Here is an 18,938-nt window from a genome sequence, read left to right as displayed (position 1 = left end):
CTTTATGCAGGGTAAAACGGATTTATCTGGGTTTAGACCCCATTGGGAGTTGGGCATCTGAGTGCTAAAGACAAGCACACTCCTGTGAGCTGGTTTCGGGTAAACTTGCAGCTTTGGGACTAGTGATTCAGACCCTGAGTCTTTGTTAGAGCAGACTGGAGTGTCTGGCTCAGCAAGACAGGGTGCTGGAATCCTGAGCTGGCAGGGAAAACAGAAGCAGGGGTAGTCTTGGCACATTGGGTGGCAGCTCCCAAGGGGGTTTCTGTGATCCAACCCGTCACAGTGGCGTAGTCGAGCAGGATCTGTGCACAGCTGATTGCTTTGAGATACTGGTAGTGATTTTAAGTGAATTTTAAGTGTGGTGGCTGAAGAACAGACAAAGTGGTTACTGGTTTGTTATTTTCTGTTTGCTTATTTCGGGAAAGGAAATTAGGGACAGAAAAGGAAGCAAAATAAGTAAGAATGAAGATCAAAAGAAGCTAAAACTACACAAGTTGCAAATTGCCCAGAAAGACTGAACAATGGGCGCTGGAAATGTCTCTGTTAACTAAGAAGCCCCTGAGCTGAGTACATCTCAGTTTCAGTGAACTGCAGATGGGTGTGGCCCAACCTCTGTCTGTGCTGAAGCTGACTGGAGTGTCTAACCTAGCAAGACAGGAGGGGAGGGGTGCCTGTTCTGGCAGGAGGGTGTTCTCTGTGGTATCCCAGCTCATCAAGTGATGGTCTCAAGGGAAGACAAATGAAAATTGATGTACAATTTGCCTGGGAAAAGGCTGCCCTGGAAAAAGAAAAGGCTGCCCACCAGCCTGGACTTAAGAAACAAAGCAATTAAGACCCAGAAGCATGACCTGGCTGTAATGGAGTGGAAGAGGTGCACAGAGACATGTATCCTGGAGCTGGAAGTTGGGGTCCTGGTGACTGCTGCGGTGGGAACAAACCCCAAGGACTCTAGCTGGAAGCAAACCCAACCTGAGTGAAAGGGGGGGGATTTTGCTGGCCAGCGAAAGGTCTCTCATAGCTGGTAGCTGTGAGCCTACAGCTGGATCAGGGTCTCTTTCCCTTTTGGGGGACACAGGAGTGTCTGCCCCATAGGGGAGCCCAAAAACGAATTTTAGGTATACTGCCTCCGCCATGGTCAGTGTCCAAGTCTCTGGCAGTAAGTTCAGGAGGAGGGTGTGACGTTGTGCAGTCTATATGGTTTTATAAAAATATAAGTGAGTATAATGTAACTGGGATATGCTTCATGCAAAAGGTCTCTTGTAAGGTATCATTACAAAGCTTATAATCTACTGAGTGTGATCATCCGATTTGTATAAATGTACCACTCTTGTATCTAAAACTAGAAATATAAAATGTAACTCTGAGGGCCTATTGTAATTATGTAAAGTGTGGGCCATTAATGATGGTTTGGAATCTTGATGACTCCCATTGTCTGCAGATGGCTGTTTACCTGTGAGTCTCCCTGTATATGTGTGTGCTGGCAAGTGAGTAATGAAGTCTTGCAGTGACATGTGATCATGTCACCTGAACTGGAATCCATCTTTAACCTGGTGCTTTTCCAGTGAGGGGGGGTGGAAACTGAGAGAGACAAAGGGTTCCCGCCTTATGCAAAAAATATATAAAGGGGTGGAAGAGAACAGAGAGGTGGAGGAGCCATCATGGAGAATCCCCTAGATAACACCTAAGCTGGAACAAAAGCTGTACCAGGGGAAAGAATTGTGCCCAGGCCTGGAAGGTGTCCAGTCTGAGAAAAACTTACTGAAGCATTTCTGAGGGTGAGATTATCTGTATTTAGTTTGATTAGGCATAGATTTGCGCATTTTATTTTATTTTGCTTGTGACTTACTTTGTTCTGTCTGTTACTACTTGGAACCACTTAAATCCTACTGTCTGTATTTAATAAAATCACTTTTTATTTAGTAATTTACTCAGAGTATGTATTAATACCTGGGGGAGCAAACAACTGTGCATATCTCTCTATCAGTGTTATAGAGGGCGAACAATTTATGAGTTTGCCCTGCATAAGCTTTATGCAGGGTAAAACGGATTTATCTGGGTTTAGACCCCATTGGGAGTTGGGCATCTGAGTGCTAAAGACAAGCACACTCCTGTGAGCTGGTTTCGGGTAAACTTGCAGCTTTGGGACTAGTGATTCAGACCCTGAGTCTTTGTTAGAGCAGACTGGAGTGTCTGGCTCAGCAAGACAGGGTGCTGGAATCCTGAGCTGGCAGGGAAAACAGAAGCAGGGGTAGTCTTGGCACATTGGGTGGCAGCTCCCAAGGGGGTTTCTGTGATCCAACCCGTCACACCACCATCTCGTTCTGCCAGTTCTCCACGGCCAGGCCGGCTGATGTTCACCCCATGGCGTCACTGTCTCTATGCCAAAGGGGGTAGGCCTGGAGCTCTGCCCAAAGCAATGCTCCCCCCCGGGCCTGATCTCTGTAAGGACACCACCCCTTGAAGAGGCAGGAAAAGGGGGTGATCTGCCTCTCTCCCAGCAATAAGGCCAGGCCCCAGTGAATTACACTTCGGAGCAGTGCCATGGGTCTGGAGTAGCTGCCTCGTGGAACTCACGCCATAGCATCCAGGGACTGGTCTGGTCTGGCCCATGCTGTAAAAATCTCAGCACCCTTGGCGGGGAGGGGGCTGGCTCCTTTCTATTACCCCCACCTTTCCCCACTCTCCTGGAGAGCTCCACAGGTGGCAGGCTCTGGGCACAACCAACACTCACCGTTTGGTGGGGGTGGTGCTGATTTTTAATCCCTTTCTCTCTGGTGCTCAGGGGAGCCCTGAGTCTTTCTCCCAGGGCCTGGTTTCTGGTAGAGTGGGCCCGGGGGGGACACACTTTCCAGCCTTCCCTCACTGCAGCAAGCAAGCGCTCCCTGTCCAAGCCAGGACTCAGTGTCCTCACACTGCCGGGCACCATGCACACAAGGGGTGTTGGGCATGCACAACCCCAGACCTAGGTAGATAGGCTTGAGTGCCCCCTCCTGACACCTTTGCAATGGGTGAGCTAGATGCAGCTGTCTGGCCTGTAGTGAGCACTCCCAGCTCAGGGGGCCGGTGGCTTCCAGCTTCAGGCACCGGCCTAGGCCAGGTAAGCTCCAGGGGCAGGGCTGCAAGGGGAGGGGCAGGCAGCGGGAGCGCCTCAGCAAAGGGCTTTCTGCACTTGCAGCCCTGGGGCTTTCTGTAGCACTAGAGGGCTCCCCTGCCTAGGAACAAGCCAGAGCCTGCATGGCCTCCCTCTGGTTGCTCTGTAGCATGCCGCTGCCCAGCAGGAGGGCAGAGAGCAGGGCAAGACCCACTCCTGCCCCCTGGCAGTTCACCCAGGGCTAAGTTTAGCACCCACCCTGGCCCTGAGCCTTCCCCCACAGAAGCCAAGGGGAGATTGGATGATTTAGCCTAGTCCAACGGCAGCACCCGTCCCGGACTCTGACGACTGTGCCTCGTGATTGTTCTGAGCATGGGAGAGTCAGGAAACAGCTCCCCGCCGGGTCACGCTTTTATTGGTATAGTCTGGCCTCAAAAGGGTACATGGGGCGAGATATGTGGACAGATAAATTACAGATAGACAGACAGACATAGGTAGGTCTGGATAGAATCAGGCTCGTCACCACCACTGCCTAGGAATTAAACCAACCCGTTACATGCAGAAATACCAGGCAGTGGAGGTAGCCATGGGGTTCTGGGGGAGCATCTCGACTCTGACCCCAAGGGGGGAGGGTTTGGGGAGCAGGCAGTTCCCCCAGGGATTGCCCCCTGGGTGGCTCATAGCTGTGACTGGCTCAAGAGAGGATGGCAGGGATTGTCTATTTAGCCCCGTGGCTCTCACACTTTTGTACTGGTGACCCCTTTCACAGAGCAAACCTCTGAGTGCGCCCCCCCTTATAAATTAAAAACACTTTTTTATATATTTAACACCATTATAAATGCTGAATGCAAAGCAGGGTTCGGGGTGCAGGCTGACAGCTTGTGACCCCCCATATACTAACCTCATGACCCCCTGAGGGGTCCCAACCCCCCGTTTGAGATCCCCTGATTTAGCCTGACTCTCCCCTTCTTTGGGCTGCACCTCTAGTCCTGGAACCTGTTGAGGAGCTCGCAGGTTTTCTTCTCAATCAGCTCATAGATCTTCTTCACGCGCTTGTCGTTGGCAGCTCGGACGTAGCTGTTGGGGTCCAGCACGGCCATGCCGTCATGCACCTCCCCCATAATAATGAGGGGCCCATCCTCTGTGGTCATGTTGGGGCAGGGGCAACTCCAGTCCATGTCGCTCAAGGTGACCTCCAGGTACTTGATGTTGAAGAACTTGAGGCCCATCTTCTCGTCCTTGAGTATGTCCTCGAGGGCGAAGCGGGCGATGCCCGAGTCCTGGTCCTCGATGATCTCCATGAGCCGGCCCACAATGGCAAAATCGCTGCGGCACAGGCTCAGCACCATCTTGCTCTTGAGCCGGCAGGCCTTGCACTGCAGGGTCTTGGGGAAGGGGCAGGCATCCTCACAGGTCTCCTTGCTCTCGAAATTGTTGTCATTGCCCTCGCAGCCGCCGTAGACGAAGGAGTGGCACTGCTTCATCAGGTGGTTGTAGGCCCAGCGGGCCTCCCAGTTCTTGCAGGGCCCCTGCACCATGGGCAGGGTGCACATGTTGATGGCGCTGCTGACACAGGCCGAGCGGCACGCCTCGTAGGTCTCAAAGTGATTCTGGTTGGCACCGCAGCCGCCGTAGCGGAAGGTAGCGCATGACCCCTTCTTGGTGTCAAAATGCCAGCGCACCTGCTGAGCCTCGCATTCCCTCTTGTCGGGCTCCTTCAGACACTCGGTGGCTGGGACCTGCTGGGTGCTGGGTGCCCTGGGCTCCACCCCGGAGGGCTCTCTCTTGATGATGGAGAGGGGGAAGTCAGCCCGGAGGAGGCCGGCGGAGTTCCTGGCTGTGCAGGTGTAGATGCCGGTGTCTTCCAGCTGGGCATTGTAGATGACCAGCTGGCCGATATTTGTGACCACCACATTGCCATACATCTGGTCAGGCCGCATGATGAAGTTCTCTTGGTGGTCGCTCTGCTTCTCCCAGGTGATGTCCGGCCGGGGCCGCCCGCTCACGTCGCAATGGAAGCTGACGGTGCCACCCACGTAGACCGACTGGTGGAAGGGATTGTTGTAGAGGGCTGGGGGGATGGGCACCTCAGCAGCGGCCCCGGGCGTGGGGTGAGCCGTGGTCTCCAGCGGCACCGGGCTGGTGTTCGGCCAGGTGAAGATGTACTTGCACGGCACCACGCTGAGGCTGATGCCCCGGATACAGGCCTCCGCATCCATGTAGCACTTGTTGTAGTACGTGAGCCCATCTGAGGCGCATGTGAAGTTGGGCTCCTTCTCACACCTGTCCTTGCACTTGCAGATGGGCTGCCCGTCCCAGATGTCGCAGTCTGAGCCCTGCTGGGTGCACACAAAGCTCTCGCACGAGGCCTCCTGCGCCAGCTCCAGGGACGAGACACTGCCGTCGGCATAGCGGGCAGCCACGCAGCTCCGCAGGCCACAGACATTGGTGCAGCACTTCTCAAAGCCTTCACAGTCCTGCAGGAGAGCAATCAGCAGCAGGCTTAAAACCAGCATCCTCACTGCCATTAATACCCCACTTTTATACCCTTACATTAGCTGTCTATCAACCACTTCCACCCACAACTGGAATGCAGCCACCTCTGGGGAGGCACACTGGCAGCTATTTAACAGCACACAGCAATACTATGCTACAAAGATTCTGCATCCATTGGAAACTGCAGGGGGATTTAGGAATGGAATTTCAGCAGGAAACATCCCTGCTTCTTAAGGAAAGGCCCAGAGGAACATCGCAGGCCCTCAGCCTTGCATTTCATAGGGCCAGTGGAAGATCAAGGCACTGAAGGCGCACTCAAGGAAGACAAGGCCATTGCAGAGAAACTAAATGAATTTTTTGCATGGGTTTTCACCGCAGAAGATATGGGGGAGATCCCCACAGGCGAGCCATTCTTTTTAGGTGACAAATCTGAGGAACTGTCCCAGATTGAGATATTAGTAGAGGAGATTTTGAAGTGAATGGATAAATTAAACACTAGTAAGTCAGCAGGACCAAATGGCGTTCACCCAAGAGTTCTAAAAACTCAAATATGAAATTGCAGAACTACTAACTATGGTATGTAACCTATCACTTAAATCAGCCTCTGTACCAGATGACTAGAGGGTAACTAATGCAACACCTGGTTTTAAAAAAGGCTTCAGAGGCGATTCTGGCAATTTCAGGCCGGTAAGCCTAACTTCAGCACCAAGCAAATTGGGTGATGTTATAGTAAAGAACAGAATTCTCAGACACATAGATGAATACAGCATACTGGGGAAGAGTCAACACGGCTTTTGTAAAGGGAAATCATGCCTCACCAATCTATTAGAATTCTTTGAGGGAGTCAACAAGCATGTGGACAAGGGTGATCCAGTCAATATAGAGTATGTGGACTTTCAGAAAGCCTTTGACAAGCTCCTTCACCAAAGGCTTGTAAGCAAATTAATCAATCGTGGGATAAGAGGGATCAGTCTCATGGATCAGTACCTGATTAACCGATAGGAAACAAAGAGTAGTCAGAAATGATCAGTTTTCACGATGGAGAGAGGTAAGTAGTGGGGTCCTCCCAGGATCTGAACTGGGACCAGTGTTGTTCAACATATTCATATATAATCTGGAAAAGGGGGTTAACAGTGAGATGGCAAAGTTTGCAGTTAAGTCCAAAGCTGACTGCAAAGAGTTACAAAGGGATCTCACAAAACTGGGTGGCTGGGTGACAAAATGGCAGATGAAATTCAATGTTGATAAGTGCAGAGTAATGCATTTTGGAAAAAAATAATCCCAACTATACATACAAAATGATGGGGTCTAAATTAGCTGTTACTACTCAAGAAAGGTCTTGGAGTCATTGTGGACAGTTCTCTGAAAACACCCACTCAGTGTGCAGCGGCAGTCAAAATAGATAGACTGTGAGGAATCATTAGGAAAGGGATAGATAATGAGACAAAAATATAATGCTGCTATATAAATCCATAATACACCCACACCTTGAATACTGTGTGTAGACCTGTCGCCCCATCTCAAAAAAGATATATTAGAATTGGACAAGGTGCAGAGAAGGACAACAAAAATGAATAATGGTATGAAGCAGCTTCCATATGAGGAGAGATTAAAAAGACTGGGACTATTCAGCTTAGAAAAGAGACAACTAAGGGGGGATATGATAGAGGTCTATAAAAACATGAATGGTGTGGAGAACGCGAATAGGGAAGTGTTATTTACCCCTTCACATAATGCAAAACCTAGGGGTCACACGATGAAATCAATAGGCAGCAGGTTTAAAACAAACCTAAGGAAGTACTTCACACAATGCAAGTCAACCTGTGGAACTCTTTGCCAGGGGATGTTGCGAAGACCAAAACTATAACTGAGTTCAAAAAAGAACTAGATAAGTTCCTGAAGGACAGGTCCAGCAATGGCTATTAGCCAAGGTGGTCAAGGATGCAACCCCATGCTCTGAGTGTCTCTCGCCTCTGACTGCCAGAAACTGGGAGTGGAGGACAGGATGGATCACTGAATAATTGCCCTGTTCTGTTCATTCCCTCTGAAGCATCTGGCACTGGCCACTGTCGGAAGGTATGAATCTGGGCTAGATGCACCATTGGTCTAACCCAGTCTGGCAGTTATTATTAACCATATAATAACTGTCTCCTTTGCGCTCTCCTAGCACCTCCCCTCCATGCAGCTCAGCACACATTGCAAACATTCATGACCTCAGCCTCATGGTTCCATGGGACCATTCTCCCCATTTTACAGATGGGGGAAATGTAGGCACATGTGAGGGGGTGCTTTGCCCAGGGGGCATGGTGAGCCAATGGCCGAGCTGGGACTAGAGTCCTGGCTCTCAGTCCTACAGGCTTCATCATATTTATGAGTCGTGTTCCATAGTGGTTTTCGGCTCTGTGGCTTCACACACACATTCCCTGCTCCAAGGCACTAACAGCCGAGCTCTGTGGGGCGCCCCAGGAGTCAGGATTCTATCCCCGCCCACTGTGTGGCGCTATAACTAGGGCTAGCGGGAGAGAGCAATGGGAACAAGTCTGTTGAACCTCACAGGCCTGGGGCACCTAGGGTTGCAGGCACCCCCCCCACCCCAAACTCCCATTGGCTGGGAACCAGCCCTGGGAACCAGCCAATGCGAGTGTGGAGCTGGTACTTGGGGCAGGGGCAGCGTGCAGAGCCCTGTGGGCCCCCCACCTAGGAGCCAGATCTGCTGGCCGCTTCCAGGGCACAGCGCGGTGCCAGGACAGGTAGGCACTAGCCTGCCTTAGCCCTGCAGAACCGCCGACCAGACTTTTAACGGCCCAGTTGGCGGTGCTGACTGGAGCCGCCAGGGTCCCTTTTCGATCAGACAACTGGCAACCCTATGGGCAGCCCTGGGGAGGGACAGACTGGGGAGTGAGGGCCTAAAAAAAATACAGCCCTGGCCTAGCTGCAGCCCCCTGAAACACCTCCTCTTTACACCTTCAGGAGGGTGGACTGGGCACCTGGAAGTTACTGTCTTGCAGGGAGCCGCTGGGAAGAGCCTAGTGAGGCTGTTTCCTCCCTACTCTGCAAACCAGCGTGAGCCAGCGCCACCTCCCAGCACTAGTCACCCCTGCGGGGCGCTGGGGCACGTGGCCAGTTGCTCGCTGCACCGTTCCCCTGGAGCTGGCAGTGAGGGTACAATGCCTGTCGCACAGGGTCCATGGCCAGAATGCCAGCTTGCTCCCCCTTCCCTCTGATGCAGGTGAGACAGGGCCCCCTTATGTGCACCAGGATCTGGGGGGCCCTGCCTCTCCTGGGGGTCTGAGCCCCTCTCCCTGCTGCCCCATGTGGGAGCCAGGATCTGGGGGTAGCCTGCCCTGCTGGGGGGTCTGAACCAGACAACCAGAGAGACAAAGGGTGGGCAAAGAAGCAGAGGCACAAAAAGGGGACGTGACTCACCCACGGTCACCCTATAGGTCAGTGGCGGAGCTGGGAATAGAAGCCAGCGCTCTTAGTTCAGTGCCCTAACCACTAGGACACACTGCCTCTCTACTGCAAGCCTCATTGATCACCTACAGCATACGGTGCTCCAGGGTCTGCAACTGGCACCCACATGACACAAAATGAACGCCGGCCCAAATACAGTTTAGAGCCTCCCAGGCCAGAGGAGACCACTGGATCATCTAGATTGACCTGGGGATTTTATCTGGGGGCTCTAGCACTGTGAGTGAGAGTCACACCACTAGGCCATCTGTGGGCCCTCCCCTATGTCTACAGCGTGGGGACAAGCCCCACTGGGCTGGTCCAAGCTGCATTGCCTACACAATCACATCCACACCTTTTGGCCCTTGAGAATATTGCCCCCAAATCCCCGGCTGATCTGCAGGTGGCTCCTGGCTATTTATTTTCTCTGGCCCAGACCCGGATTCATTGTCAGGCCCTTGTTAAGGCATCTCCCCCACGGGGGAGGCTTTGGCTGTGCCTTTCAAGGAGACACGTCCTGTCTCGCTCAGCCTGCCCGGTATCCCAAAACAGTCAGTGGGATGAAAACTGACCAGCAGCCACAATTCCTCCCCCCACCCCTGAGAACTGCAAATAGCAAATAAAAACCTGCCTGGATCTGAGCAAGAGGCATCTGCCTGGACAGGCTGAAATCTCACACCCCAGGAGCCTGGGGATGGGTAAGGCTGCAGAACAGGCCCTTGGCTCCTAGGTCTCAGGCAGGACATCACTGCAAGACTGCAGGTGTGCACAAACCTGACCCCCCTCCCCCATGTGCTAATGCGGGGTGGGGGGGAGAGGCCGCAGTGAATAATCCCTCAGGACTAGTAACCCTGGGTGCTTGTGCAGCATCTTACACCAGAGGATCAGTGACCTCGCTGGCCAGGCCTGGACCCTCGAGTGCCAGGGTCACGGTTTGAGCCTGGAGTGGGGAGGCAGAGCTCACCTGGTCAGTGTGGCACTCCCGTTCGCAGGTGCTCTGGGCATCCACCCACAGGTTGGGGTTCAGTTGGTTGGGGCACACTCCCAGATGACTCATTCGGATTGGCTGTAGGCTGGCGCTCTCGGCCAGGACAGGCAGTAGAGACAGGAGCAGTGTGGCCAGCATGGGGTCGGGCTGACCTGCCTCCCGGAGCTGGAGCTCCCCTTTTTTCCTCTTTAATCCCCTTCTTCCGAAGCACCAGGAAGGCATCGATTCACGCCAGGTTCCCTCTCCCGAGCCAGGAGGGCTCTTCGCCTTGCGCAGCTCCTGACACACAAAAAGAATCACATCCAAAAAGCAACCCGGCACGTGCAGAACCCGGACCTCTGGCTCTACTGTGCCCAGGACAAGCTCCGCATGGGCTCTCTGGAGATGACGCCTGACGCACGGTCCGCTTCAGGGGCTGCTTGCTGGCTGCAGAGCCCCCCGAGGCCCTTTAAAGGTCATCTCCCAGCAAAGGGTTTCTGAGAGATCCCAGGGCGTGTGCCTCTGGGGGAGGGGGACCGTTAGAAGAGGAGATTCATGCAAAGAAAGGGGAGAAGGGATCCATCCATGCGGTTCCCAGATCCCCCCAGACTTCATCCAGCTGGTTTCCCAAGGAGTTCGTTAAACCCCAGCCTCAAATGGGTGTTTGGTTCACAGCCAAGGCTTGATGCGTGGCTTTAGCCCTCTTGGGTGTGTGGAGCAGTGGAGTATCCCACCGAGTGGCTGTGAGCCTGGTCTGGGGTGTGCCTGTGTGTGTCTGTGGCGTGGGGATGGGATGGGAGGGGAGGGGAGGGGAGGAGAGGAAGGCAGGCATGTAACCTGAGTCCACTCCTCTCTCACGGATGTGTCTGGGTGTTTGGAATGGAAAAGCCGCTGACCTCAGACTCTAACCCTGTCTGAGCTGATCGACTGGGCAAACAGTGGGAGAACATCAAAGGGCCTGTGGAGCCTCCAAAGAGCGAGAGGGAAAGGGGGGGAACCTCCAGCCAGAGAGTGAATTCTTACGGGATGAGAAAATCGCCCCAGCACGTTGCCCATTTGGAGTGTGATTGACCATGCCAGGCCCAGTAGCAAGAGACAAGCCCAGACCTTTTGCCAGGTGCCTGGCCAGTTTGCTGAGCTGTTTCCCCTGCTTCCTTTTCACTGGAAAGCGGTTTCCAGGGGCCCAGGGAACTATTTAGGGCTGGAGTGGCGCTCTCTGGGCTCAGTTTGGAAGGGCTGTCAGATACCACGGTGATGGGCACCATAGGAGAGCCCAAACTCAGGGGGTGGGCTCCAGCAACTAAACACACAGTGTTTTGATGGGGCCCAGCTTGTGCCAATGAGGGTGGCCCTACAGACATTCTAGTTACTGCTGCTGCCCGGGCAATCCACGGGCGATGACCCAGCTGAGTTGCTCTGAAAGGCAGGGGGAGTTGCTCAGGGACAGGCTCTGTGCTTAGCCATGGCTGGGGGAGCAAGACAGCGGACAATGCCTGCTCGCCAAGGGGCTGCAGTGCATTGTTATGCTGCTAATCCTGAGGCCGTTCACAGCCAACTCAGGGGGCTGCATTGAAAGCACGGGAGCTTCAGCCTTTGGACCCAGCAAGACTGACCCAGCTCTGTGACAGAGGCAGGCCCGTTTGCTACCTCGGCCCCTGTTGGGTGACTGGAGCCAGGAAATAGATAGTCACCCACATGTTACGTGTACTGTCCACCGCCCCACGCAGCACACTAGGAAATGACAACCATACATAGGGGGAAATCCTGAACTGATGTCTATTGGAGTTTGGTCGTTGACTTGCTGGGGGCCTAGCTTACATTGTTTTCCACCCACAGATCTGTCAGCCTAGCACACAGAGGGGCCAGCACTGTTATCCCCAGTGGGAAACAGGACCCTCAGGGAGGTCAAGCGATACTAGGGGCAGCTGACCAAGGCCTCGTATAGTACACACTGAGGCTGAATTTCAAGCCTTCCTAGCCAAAGGGGGAGCTGCGATACCTGGAGCTTTGTTCGCCTGGTCCCCGTCGTCCTAGCTGGCAAGCCAAAGAGCTGGAGTGTGAGGGCTGCACCCAGATCTGGAGAGGAGGGACTGCGTAACTCTAATGGAGAAACCCAGTCAAAATGGTGTGTGCTGTGTCCAATGCACCCATCTTCCTCCCAGCACATGCACACCTGCTACCAGGGGCTGCATCCTTGAGACACGGGAACAACATGTGACCGCCTCTGGTCAAGCCTCTGCTGGATCTAATGGTTGTAAGGAGCAGCTGATGAGCAGGCTTCCGGAGGCACGATGAGATGAGGACCAGCTCACTGCCCAAGAGATGGCTTGGCTCAAAGGATCAGCCCCTTGGAGTGAGAGACGAACCTCTTTAATGAGACCAGTATGGTCAGCACCTGGCTGGATGCCAACAATGCCAATGAAGAAGGAGAAGGAGGAGGCGGCGACCTGGTAGTGGACTGAGCATAGTTTTGGGAGCCAGGGATTCCTGATTTATTTTCTCCAGCTCTATTCTGGACTCCCAGGGTGATCCTGAGCAGGCACTGCCCATCTCTGGGCCTCAGTTTCCCCATCCATAAAACAAAGTTAATGATCCTGATCTCCCCCCCCGGACTGCTATGAAGACTCATTTGTGTTTGCACACACAGCCCCTTCTGGTTATAAAGGGCTAAGTGCCATTGTTATTACTCTAGACGAACAGCCTGGCCCTGACGACAGCTGCAGCCCATGCAGGAGGGATGGATTTGGAAAGCATGCCTGTGGGTTTAAGGCAGAAGCCTTTACAATACTGTAATAAATTCATGGCCCCTGGGATGCCTCACAGTTGTTGCTATGGGGCACACTCTGGTCACTCACAGCACTACACAGCAGCAGCAGGGCTAGGACTCAGCTCCTCCATCCCCAAAAGCGCAGGCACCTACCACTTGAGCTAAAGGACAATAGCCAGCATAGGGGTCATGACACACAGTGGAGCTGTGCTGACCCCATCCGTAGAGGGCAGTGGTAACACATACTCACTAACCAGTTTACTACGGTACAACAGAGTGCAAGGGCGTTAGATCCAGCATTTAGCTATGACCCTGTCCATCGTTGGTACTAATACAGCCCTTCTGACCATAGTATCTGAGCACAATCTGTGGTGTGTTTATCCTCACCCCACTGCTGGGAGGTGGGGCAGGGCTCTTGTATCCATTGTACAGCTGGGGAACTAAGGGACAGAGAGATGCCCAGGCCTCATCTACCTTGGGAAATTGAGCTGCAGCTATTGTGGAATTAAAGTCACTTGTATTCTGGAATTGTAGCCAAGTGGTCATAATGGGGTTAACTGGGTTCCCAGAGTATTGTGGGCTGGAGCCGTGCTCCCCTCCCCACTCCCTTACTGCCTGTTTTGTAATGCAGCTGAATGAAGCAGTGAGTTCCCTGCCTGCAGTCCTGGGAGGAGAGAGTTTGTTTTTGTTGCATTGAGCCGTCCCTTTACAATCGTCATTATTCCAGAAGAGCTTATTCTGGTCAATTTCCCCTTGCAGATAAGGCCCAAGGCCACCTGGGAAGTCTAGGATTCAACTCCCTGGTCTACCAGTCTCCCAAATCTTAGGCTAGTGCACTAACCACTGCTCCGTCCTTCCTCTTGGGGAGGCCTCCCACCTGATTGCAGCTCAAGTTTCCAAATACCAGTCACCTCCTCTGCCCAGAAATACACAATCATTTCCCCGCAGCTCAGAAATGTCCTGCTCCGACAGAGATCAAGTGATAAGCAAACCAACAGTAACAACAGTGCTTTAAAGCCAACTTCTCCAGGTCACACAGGTTGTGTGTCACTGCCAGAATGAGTGACTTGTTAGCTGACTCAGGCCCCTTCCTAGTAAACATCCTGTATGGGTCCCAGGATGAAACCAGCAGGAGGAAACCACTTCACCCATCCCTTTGGCTCCAGAAGAAGTGATTTCACAACTGCAGGTGCTGAGAATTAAGGATGAAATTAACAACATAGAGAATAAGGTCTTCGGAATTGACAGAGATTAGCTCCTTTCTAATAACTTGCAACAGAGTGTACACTGAAATCCAAGGAAGATGCCACTATTATCTAAGAGACTGCGCCGAAGTCTTGCTGCACATGTCCCGCTCCTGCAATTGGATCAGCACAGATGGGCCCCTGGGGCCCATGCGGAGTAGAAATGAAAGCAGTGGGTCTCTGCAAAGGTGCAGGGATCTGCCCATCTGGATCCAACTGCAGGATCAGGGCCCTAGTGACTCCAGTTCTGCTTCAAATTCATCCCGTTAAGCAACTTGTTTTTTTTTTGGAGGGTCCCGTAAATCAGGATTCACTGTTCCCATATAGGAATCCCTTCACCCAGCACTGAAATGCAGCCCCTTCTGAGGTGAGATGTGGCAGCTGTCAGACAAGGTGAGATACACTATTTTAAATGGGAACTTCAAATAATGTAGTAATAAAAATAACTATTTCTAGAGATCCGCCCAGACCCATGCAAATGGGACTATCATGGCATCATGCATTGCAATTACACCCTGTCAAACAATATTACAAATCACTTGGTGCTGTTGCAGCCAAGCACTTTGGAAAGGATAGTTCAGCAGGGCACGGATTTGGGACCCCTTGAATAAAGAGGATTCCCTGAATCTGTCTGAGGGACTAATACGGACCCCGTTACGGTAATAACCTCACAATCTTTAGTGTATTTTGCTCACAAACTCCTTTTAAGATACCCTGCCCTATTATTCCCATTGTACAGATGTGGGAACAGAGGCACAGAGATTCAGGCCCGGCCTACACAAGGAGATTGACCAGAAGAGCCACTGCAGAGTGAGCTATTCTGCTGTAGCTTTGCCATTCAATTTCCCCAGGTAGATAAGACTCGCCCAAGGTCACACAGGAAGCCTGTGACAGATCAGGGAGTTAAAAGCAGGTCTCTCAAGGCCAGTGTGCTAAGCACAGGACCAGAGGCTAGGCCTCACAGCCGGCCTATGGGACAGATCAATGTCTTCTTAGAGATGGGGGAACTGTGGCATACAGAGGCAAAGGGGTTTGGTCAAGGTCATGCCCCCAACAGAGGCAGGGATACAGTCTGAGCTTGCTGACCCCTGTCCTGTGCGTTACCCACCAGAATGCCCTCTCTCAAGTGAAACAAACTGTGACCAAGCTGCCTCGCCACATTCAGCTTCCATTCACTGGGAGAGGCGGGATCTGTGCCCATCGCTCCCGCAGCGATTGACCGGAAGCTGGGGAGAATCCAAATTAACCTGAGTTTAGATAGTAACTTCCATGCTGCCTGTGACAAAAGCACTTTCCGCCTTTGAGAGACTGTAGGTAAATAATTAACCAGAAATGATACATGGCACATAGGAATTGCCAGGCTGGATCAGACAGTGGCCAGTACCAGCTGCTTCAGAGAAAGGTGCGAGAACCCTGCAGTACTAATCTCATCTAGCTCTTACATAGCACTTTGCATCCATAGAGCTCCAGATGCTTTACAGATGAGATCAGTATCATCATCCCCATTTTACAGATGGGGAAACTGAGGCATAGGGCAGTGACGTGACTAACCCAAGGTCACTCAGCAGGCCCCTGTCAGAGTTGAGAAAAGACACACACCCCTCAACACACACACCTGGGTTTTATCTTAATCCCAAATAGTTAGAGATTGGTTTTATAGCCCATCCCACATTGTTTTGGTGGCATTAACTATTCCGCCCCTGGATCTTCTGGTTATCCTTATGACTCTCCAATCCCTCTTTGAATCTTGCTAAGAGAGAGTGTAATTAACCATGCTTGTCTGGAACGTCACCTGTGTTCTTGTAGCACCTGGAGTCCCATCCAAGACTGGGCTCCAACCTGCTTGGCAAGCTACAAATAGAATAGAAATTGGGCCCTTCCCCGAGTAGTTTACATGGTCACTATACTGCAGACAGTAGGAGCCTGGAACATTATGGCAGCAGCAGGGAGAACATTCAAATCCTCTTGCTGCACTGAAGCTAAAGGAGAATCTATGTTGGCTACCAGCAGTATAAGGTCTATGACACATTGTTGAGCAGTTCTGATTCCATCCAGTAGAGGGCAGTGGTAGCACCAAGAGACTACCCTGCTCACTGCAATATTTACAGAATGGCTGAACACAGGGTACGTACGGTAAATGGGTTATGAGCAGGGGAAAGCAATTGAGAGTTCTAGACAGGCATGTTAACGCAGGCCAGGAGCCAAATGTGCCCCGGCATACTGACCCCAAGCTAGCAACCCACAGCGTGGGTGGAGAGAACAGATGTGCGCTCTGGGGCAGCTGCTGCTGGAGTGTGTGACACAAACACGGTGACCTTGACTCTGTTTTGATATTTGACGTGCATCTCACTCTCCCCAAACAGCCGGCTTTGCCAGAGAAATTGCTCACATGGCCTCAGGTAACCTGCCCTGGCCACGTGCGTCTGTATTATACTACGTGTAGCCATTACCAGCACAACCTAGAAGTGGCAAAGGAGGGACTGGAGAGGAGCTCCCTGCAACTAGAGCTGGGGTTGGCTCGCTAGCCCTGGAGGCTGGAGCTCTGCACCCACAGAACAGGTATGGAGGCAGTGCAGGCTCCCCCCACTCCACACTGCCAACGTGCCTCAACCTTGACCTGGATCAGCCCCTTCTAGGGGGGCCTCGGAGCATCTCCATAACCTTGCCAGTCTTTGGCTTTTCTGCTGGCAATGCCAACATGACAAGGCTGCTGCATGGAATTGGAATGGCTCAGTTGTGTCATAGGCAGAGAGAGAGTCTCTTTTAACGGAAGTGGCAGGGATCCTATGGGGAACTGACAGCTCATTTTAGCTAGGCTACCAAGCAGCCATTGGCTGGAACCAAGGCTCGGCTAGGCTCAGCCTGGTCCAGTAAAGGAGCAAAACTCCATGTCCCCTCACTGATCCCTGCAGCTATCAAGCCCCACCTTCAATTTCCATGTTATTTCTGCCCATGAGCTTGGAATGCCCTAGAGCAGTGGTCTCCAAACTTTTTTGATCGCGCACCCCTATCAGTAAAAAGTTTTTGAGCACGCACCCCCTGCCGCGCCGGCCCTACCATTTTTGCCGAAGCAAAAAAAAAGCGCCGCTCGGACGAAGAAAAAAAAAAAAAAAAAGCACTCCTCCTGCCGTGCACCCCCCAAGGATCCTCTTACGCACCTCCACTTTGGAGACCACTGCCGTAGAGTCTGTGGGAGATGCCTAGTGGAGATAGGGCAGTGAGCCTCTGACACATGTTAAATGGATCGAGGTAACACTTGTTAAGTGCCTTTGCTATGCTGGGCTTAACACACATTAGCTAGCACCTTGTAAATCCTAGTCTAGCCCAGGACAGGGCAGGGAAAGGTGGGTTCTACTGCCCCAAGGGAACTTACAGGTGTTTTCATGGTTAATGCGCACTAAAGTGGTTGTGATGGTTTCAGCAACACTTCCACAACGGCTGGAGCTAGGCCTGAGTGGCCCTTGTTCAGCAGGGAGGTAACTGGGAAACCTGGTGCTCTGGCAAGTGGTTGCCTTAACATAGTTCATGCAACTTGTTCTATGATAAGAAAGGAAGGTTTATGAGCTGTGACAGCACCGCACATGGAGTATCGGCTCTGTCCGGTGACTAGAAATCATCCCAAGCTTTCCACTCCAGCAGGAGTTCTGTTCTGACAGGTCATTACAGTCAGTTTTGCCAGGCACAGTACCAAGCCTGGCCTTGACACCTTTGGTTATATTACTGCACCACACTTGCCATGGGCCTGCTGCACTTGAAGGGGCTTGGAAACCCAAGCCAGGGCAGGATGCAGCTGCCTGCTTACTGGCAAAGCTCTTAAGACCAGAAGAGACCACGCTGATCATTCTGGTCTGAGCTCCTGCCTGGCACAGTCTATAGGATTTCAAAGCTTCCCAAGAGCACGGCCGTCAGATCCCCAGCCGTTTCTGCTGTATTTCTTGTTTCTCTCGCATTTCCTCTGCTGGCTGAGTTTGGCCGTGACAAGAGTGTCACTAACCATTCTCTGCCAGCACTAGATTAAAGGGTGTGTTCACTTCCGGGGCACGTTACCCAGAGAGAACCAGTCCAATATGAGACAATCGTGGACAGCGGCAAAGGCACAGGTGCTTCCTGCGACACTGACAAATGCAGGCTAAGGGCTGAGCTGAGACACTCAGACTCGTTTCACTTGTGGCAGCTCAGATTCACAGCCCCAGAAAGGCTAGTTCAGCGAGTTGTCTCCCCTCCCAACTGCCTGTCCTTCAGGGCCATTGACAGGACAGCGGTATGGTGGACACCGGGGCCCCTTTGGGTGCAGGGGTGACGGGGCTTCTTGTGTTTACACAAGAGCAGCAGTGATACTGGGAGGAAGAATATACTAAGGCGAGCTACTGCCACTAGTTGACACAGTTCTACAACCGTGCTTGCATAGCGCCCTTATGTGATTGGCTCACTCTCTTACCTGGGGAGTGAGAGACACTCAAAACACAGGGATCCTGCATTAAGCAGCCCAGCTCCTAACGCTGCACGGTGCACACGGGTAGTGTATCCATAGCTGGGAAATACCTACCTTTGGATCAGTGCTAGGGCAGTTGGGCTGGGTCACAGACCCGCTACAGGTACAGGCCATAGCAGACTCACCGACCCCTTATGGGGCACTCCCTTCCCTGGACTGATTCCCCACTGTCCTTGCTCACCCGGTGGGTAAACGGGCTGGGATTTTTGCCTGGCTGGGCAGCATCCCATCCCGTCCACTATGTCCTCCTTCCAGCATCACTTCACCCCTGTCTGAGCTGAACTTTGGACCCCGGCTCTTATCCCTGCCCCCAGCCAGACACTGGGGAAAGCAGAGCGCTGCGCTGTCCTGGAGACTGAGAGCTGGGTGCCATCCCCACGGCCTCAGTTCTTCCCCTCCACCCCACCACAGCCTGGCACACAAGAGGAGGG

General features: G+C 52.6%; 1 protein-coding gene across 1 annotated transcript; it reads right to left on the bottom strand.

Annotated features, from left to right (window-relative positions):
- Positions 1–4,074: 4,074 nt before the first annotated feature.
- On the bottom strand, positions 4,075–10,247 carry WFIKKN1 (WAP, follistatin/kazal, immunoglobulin, kunitz and netrin domain containing 1). Its single transcript, XM_065412331.1, has 2 exons — positions 10,002–10,247; positions 4,075–5,568 (listed from the first exon to the last, which is right to left on the bottom strand). The coding sequence occupies exons 1-2, from the start codon at positions 10,245–10,247 to the stop codon at positions 4,075–4,077; spliced, it is 1,740 nt and encodes a 579-aa protein (XP_065268403.1).
- Between the last annotated feature and the right edge of the window lie 8,691 nt (positions 10,248–18,938).

The sequence above is a fragment of the Emys orbicularis genome, chromosome 10, assembly GCF_028017835.1.
Source record: "Emys orbicularis isolate rEmyOrb1 chromosome 10, rEmyOrb1.hap1, whole genome shotgun sequence".
Lineage (NCBI taxonomy): Eukaryota > Metazoa > Chordata > Testudines > Emydidae > Emys > Emys orbicularis.
Note: the sequence above shows the minus strand (reverse complement) of the source record. Positions and strands in the feature narration are given on the sequence as shown.

Coding starts and splice junctions, on each gene's coding strand:
- WFIKKN1 (XM_065412331.1), bottom strand. CDS start 10,247: ATGCCTTCCTGGTGCTTCGGAAGAAGGGGATTAAAGAGGAAAAAAGGG. Junction 5,569..10,001: donor GGGAGTGCCACACTGACCAG/GTGAGCTCTGCC, acceptor GCTCTCCTGCAG/GACTGTGAAGGCTTTGAGAA.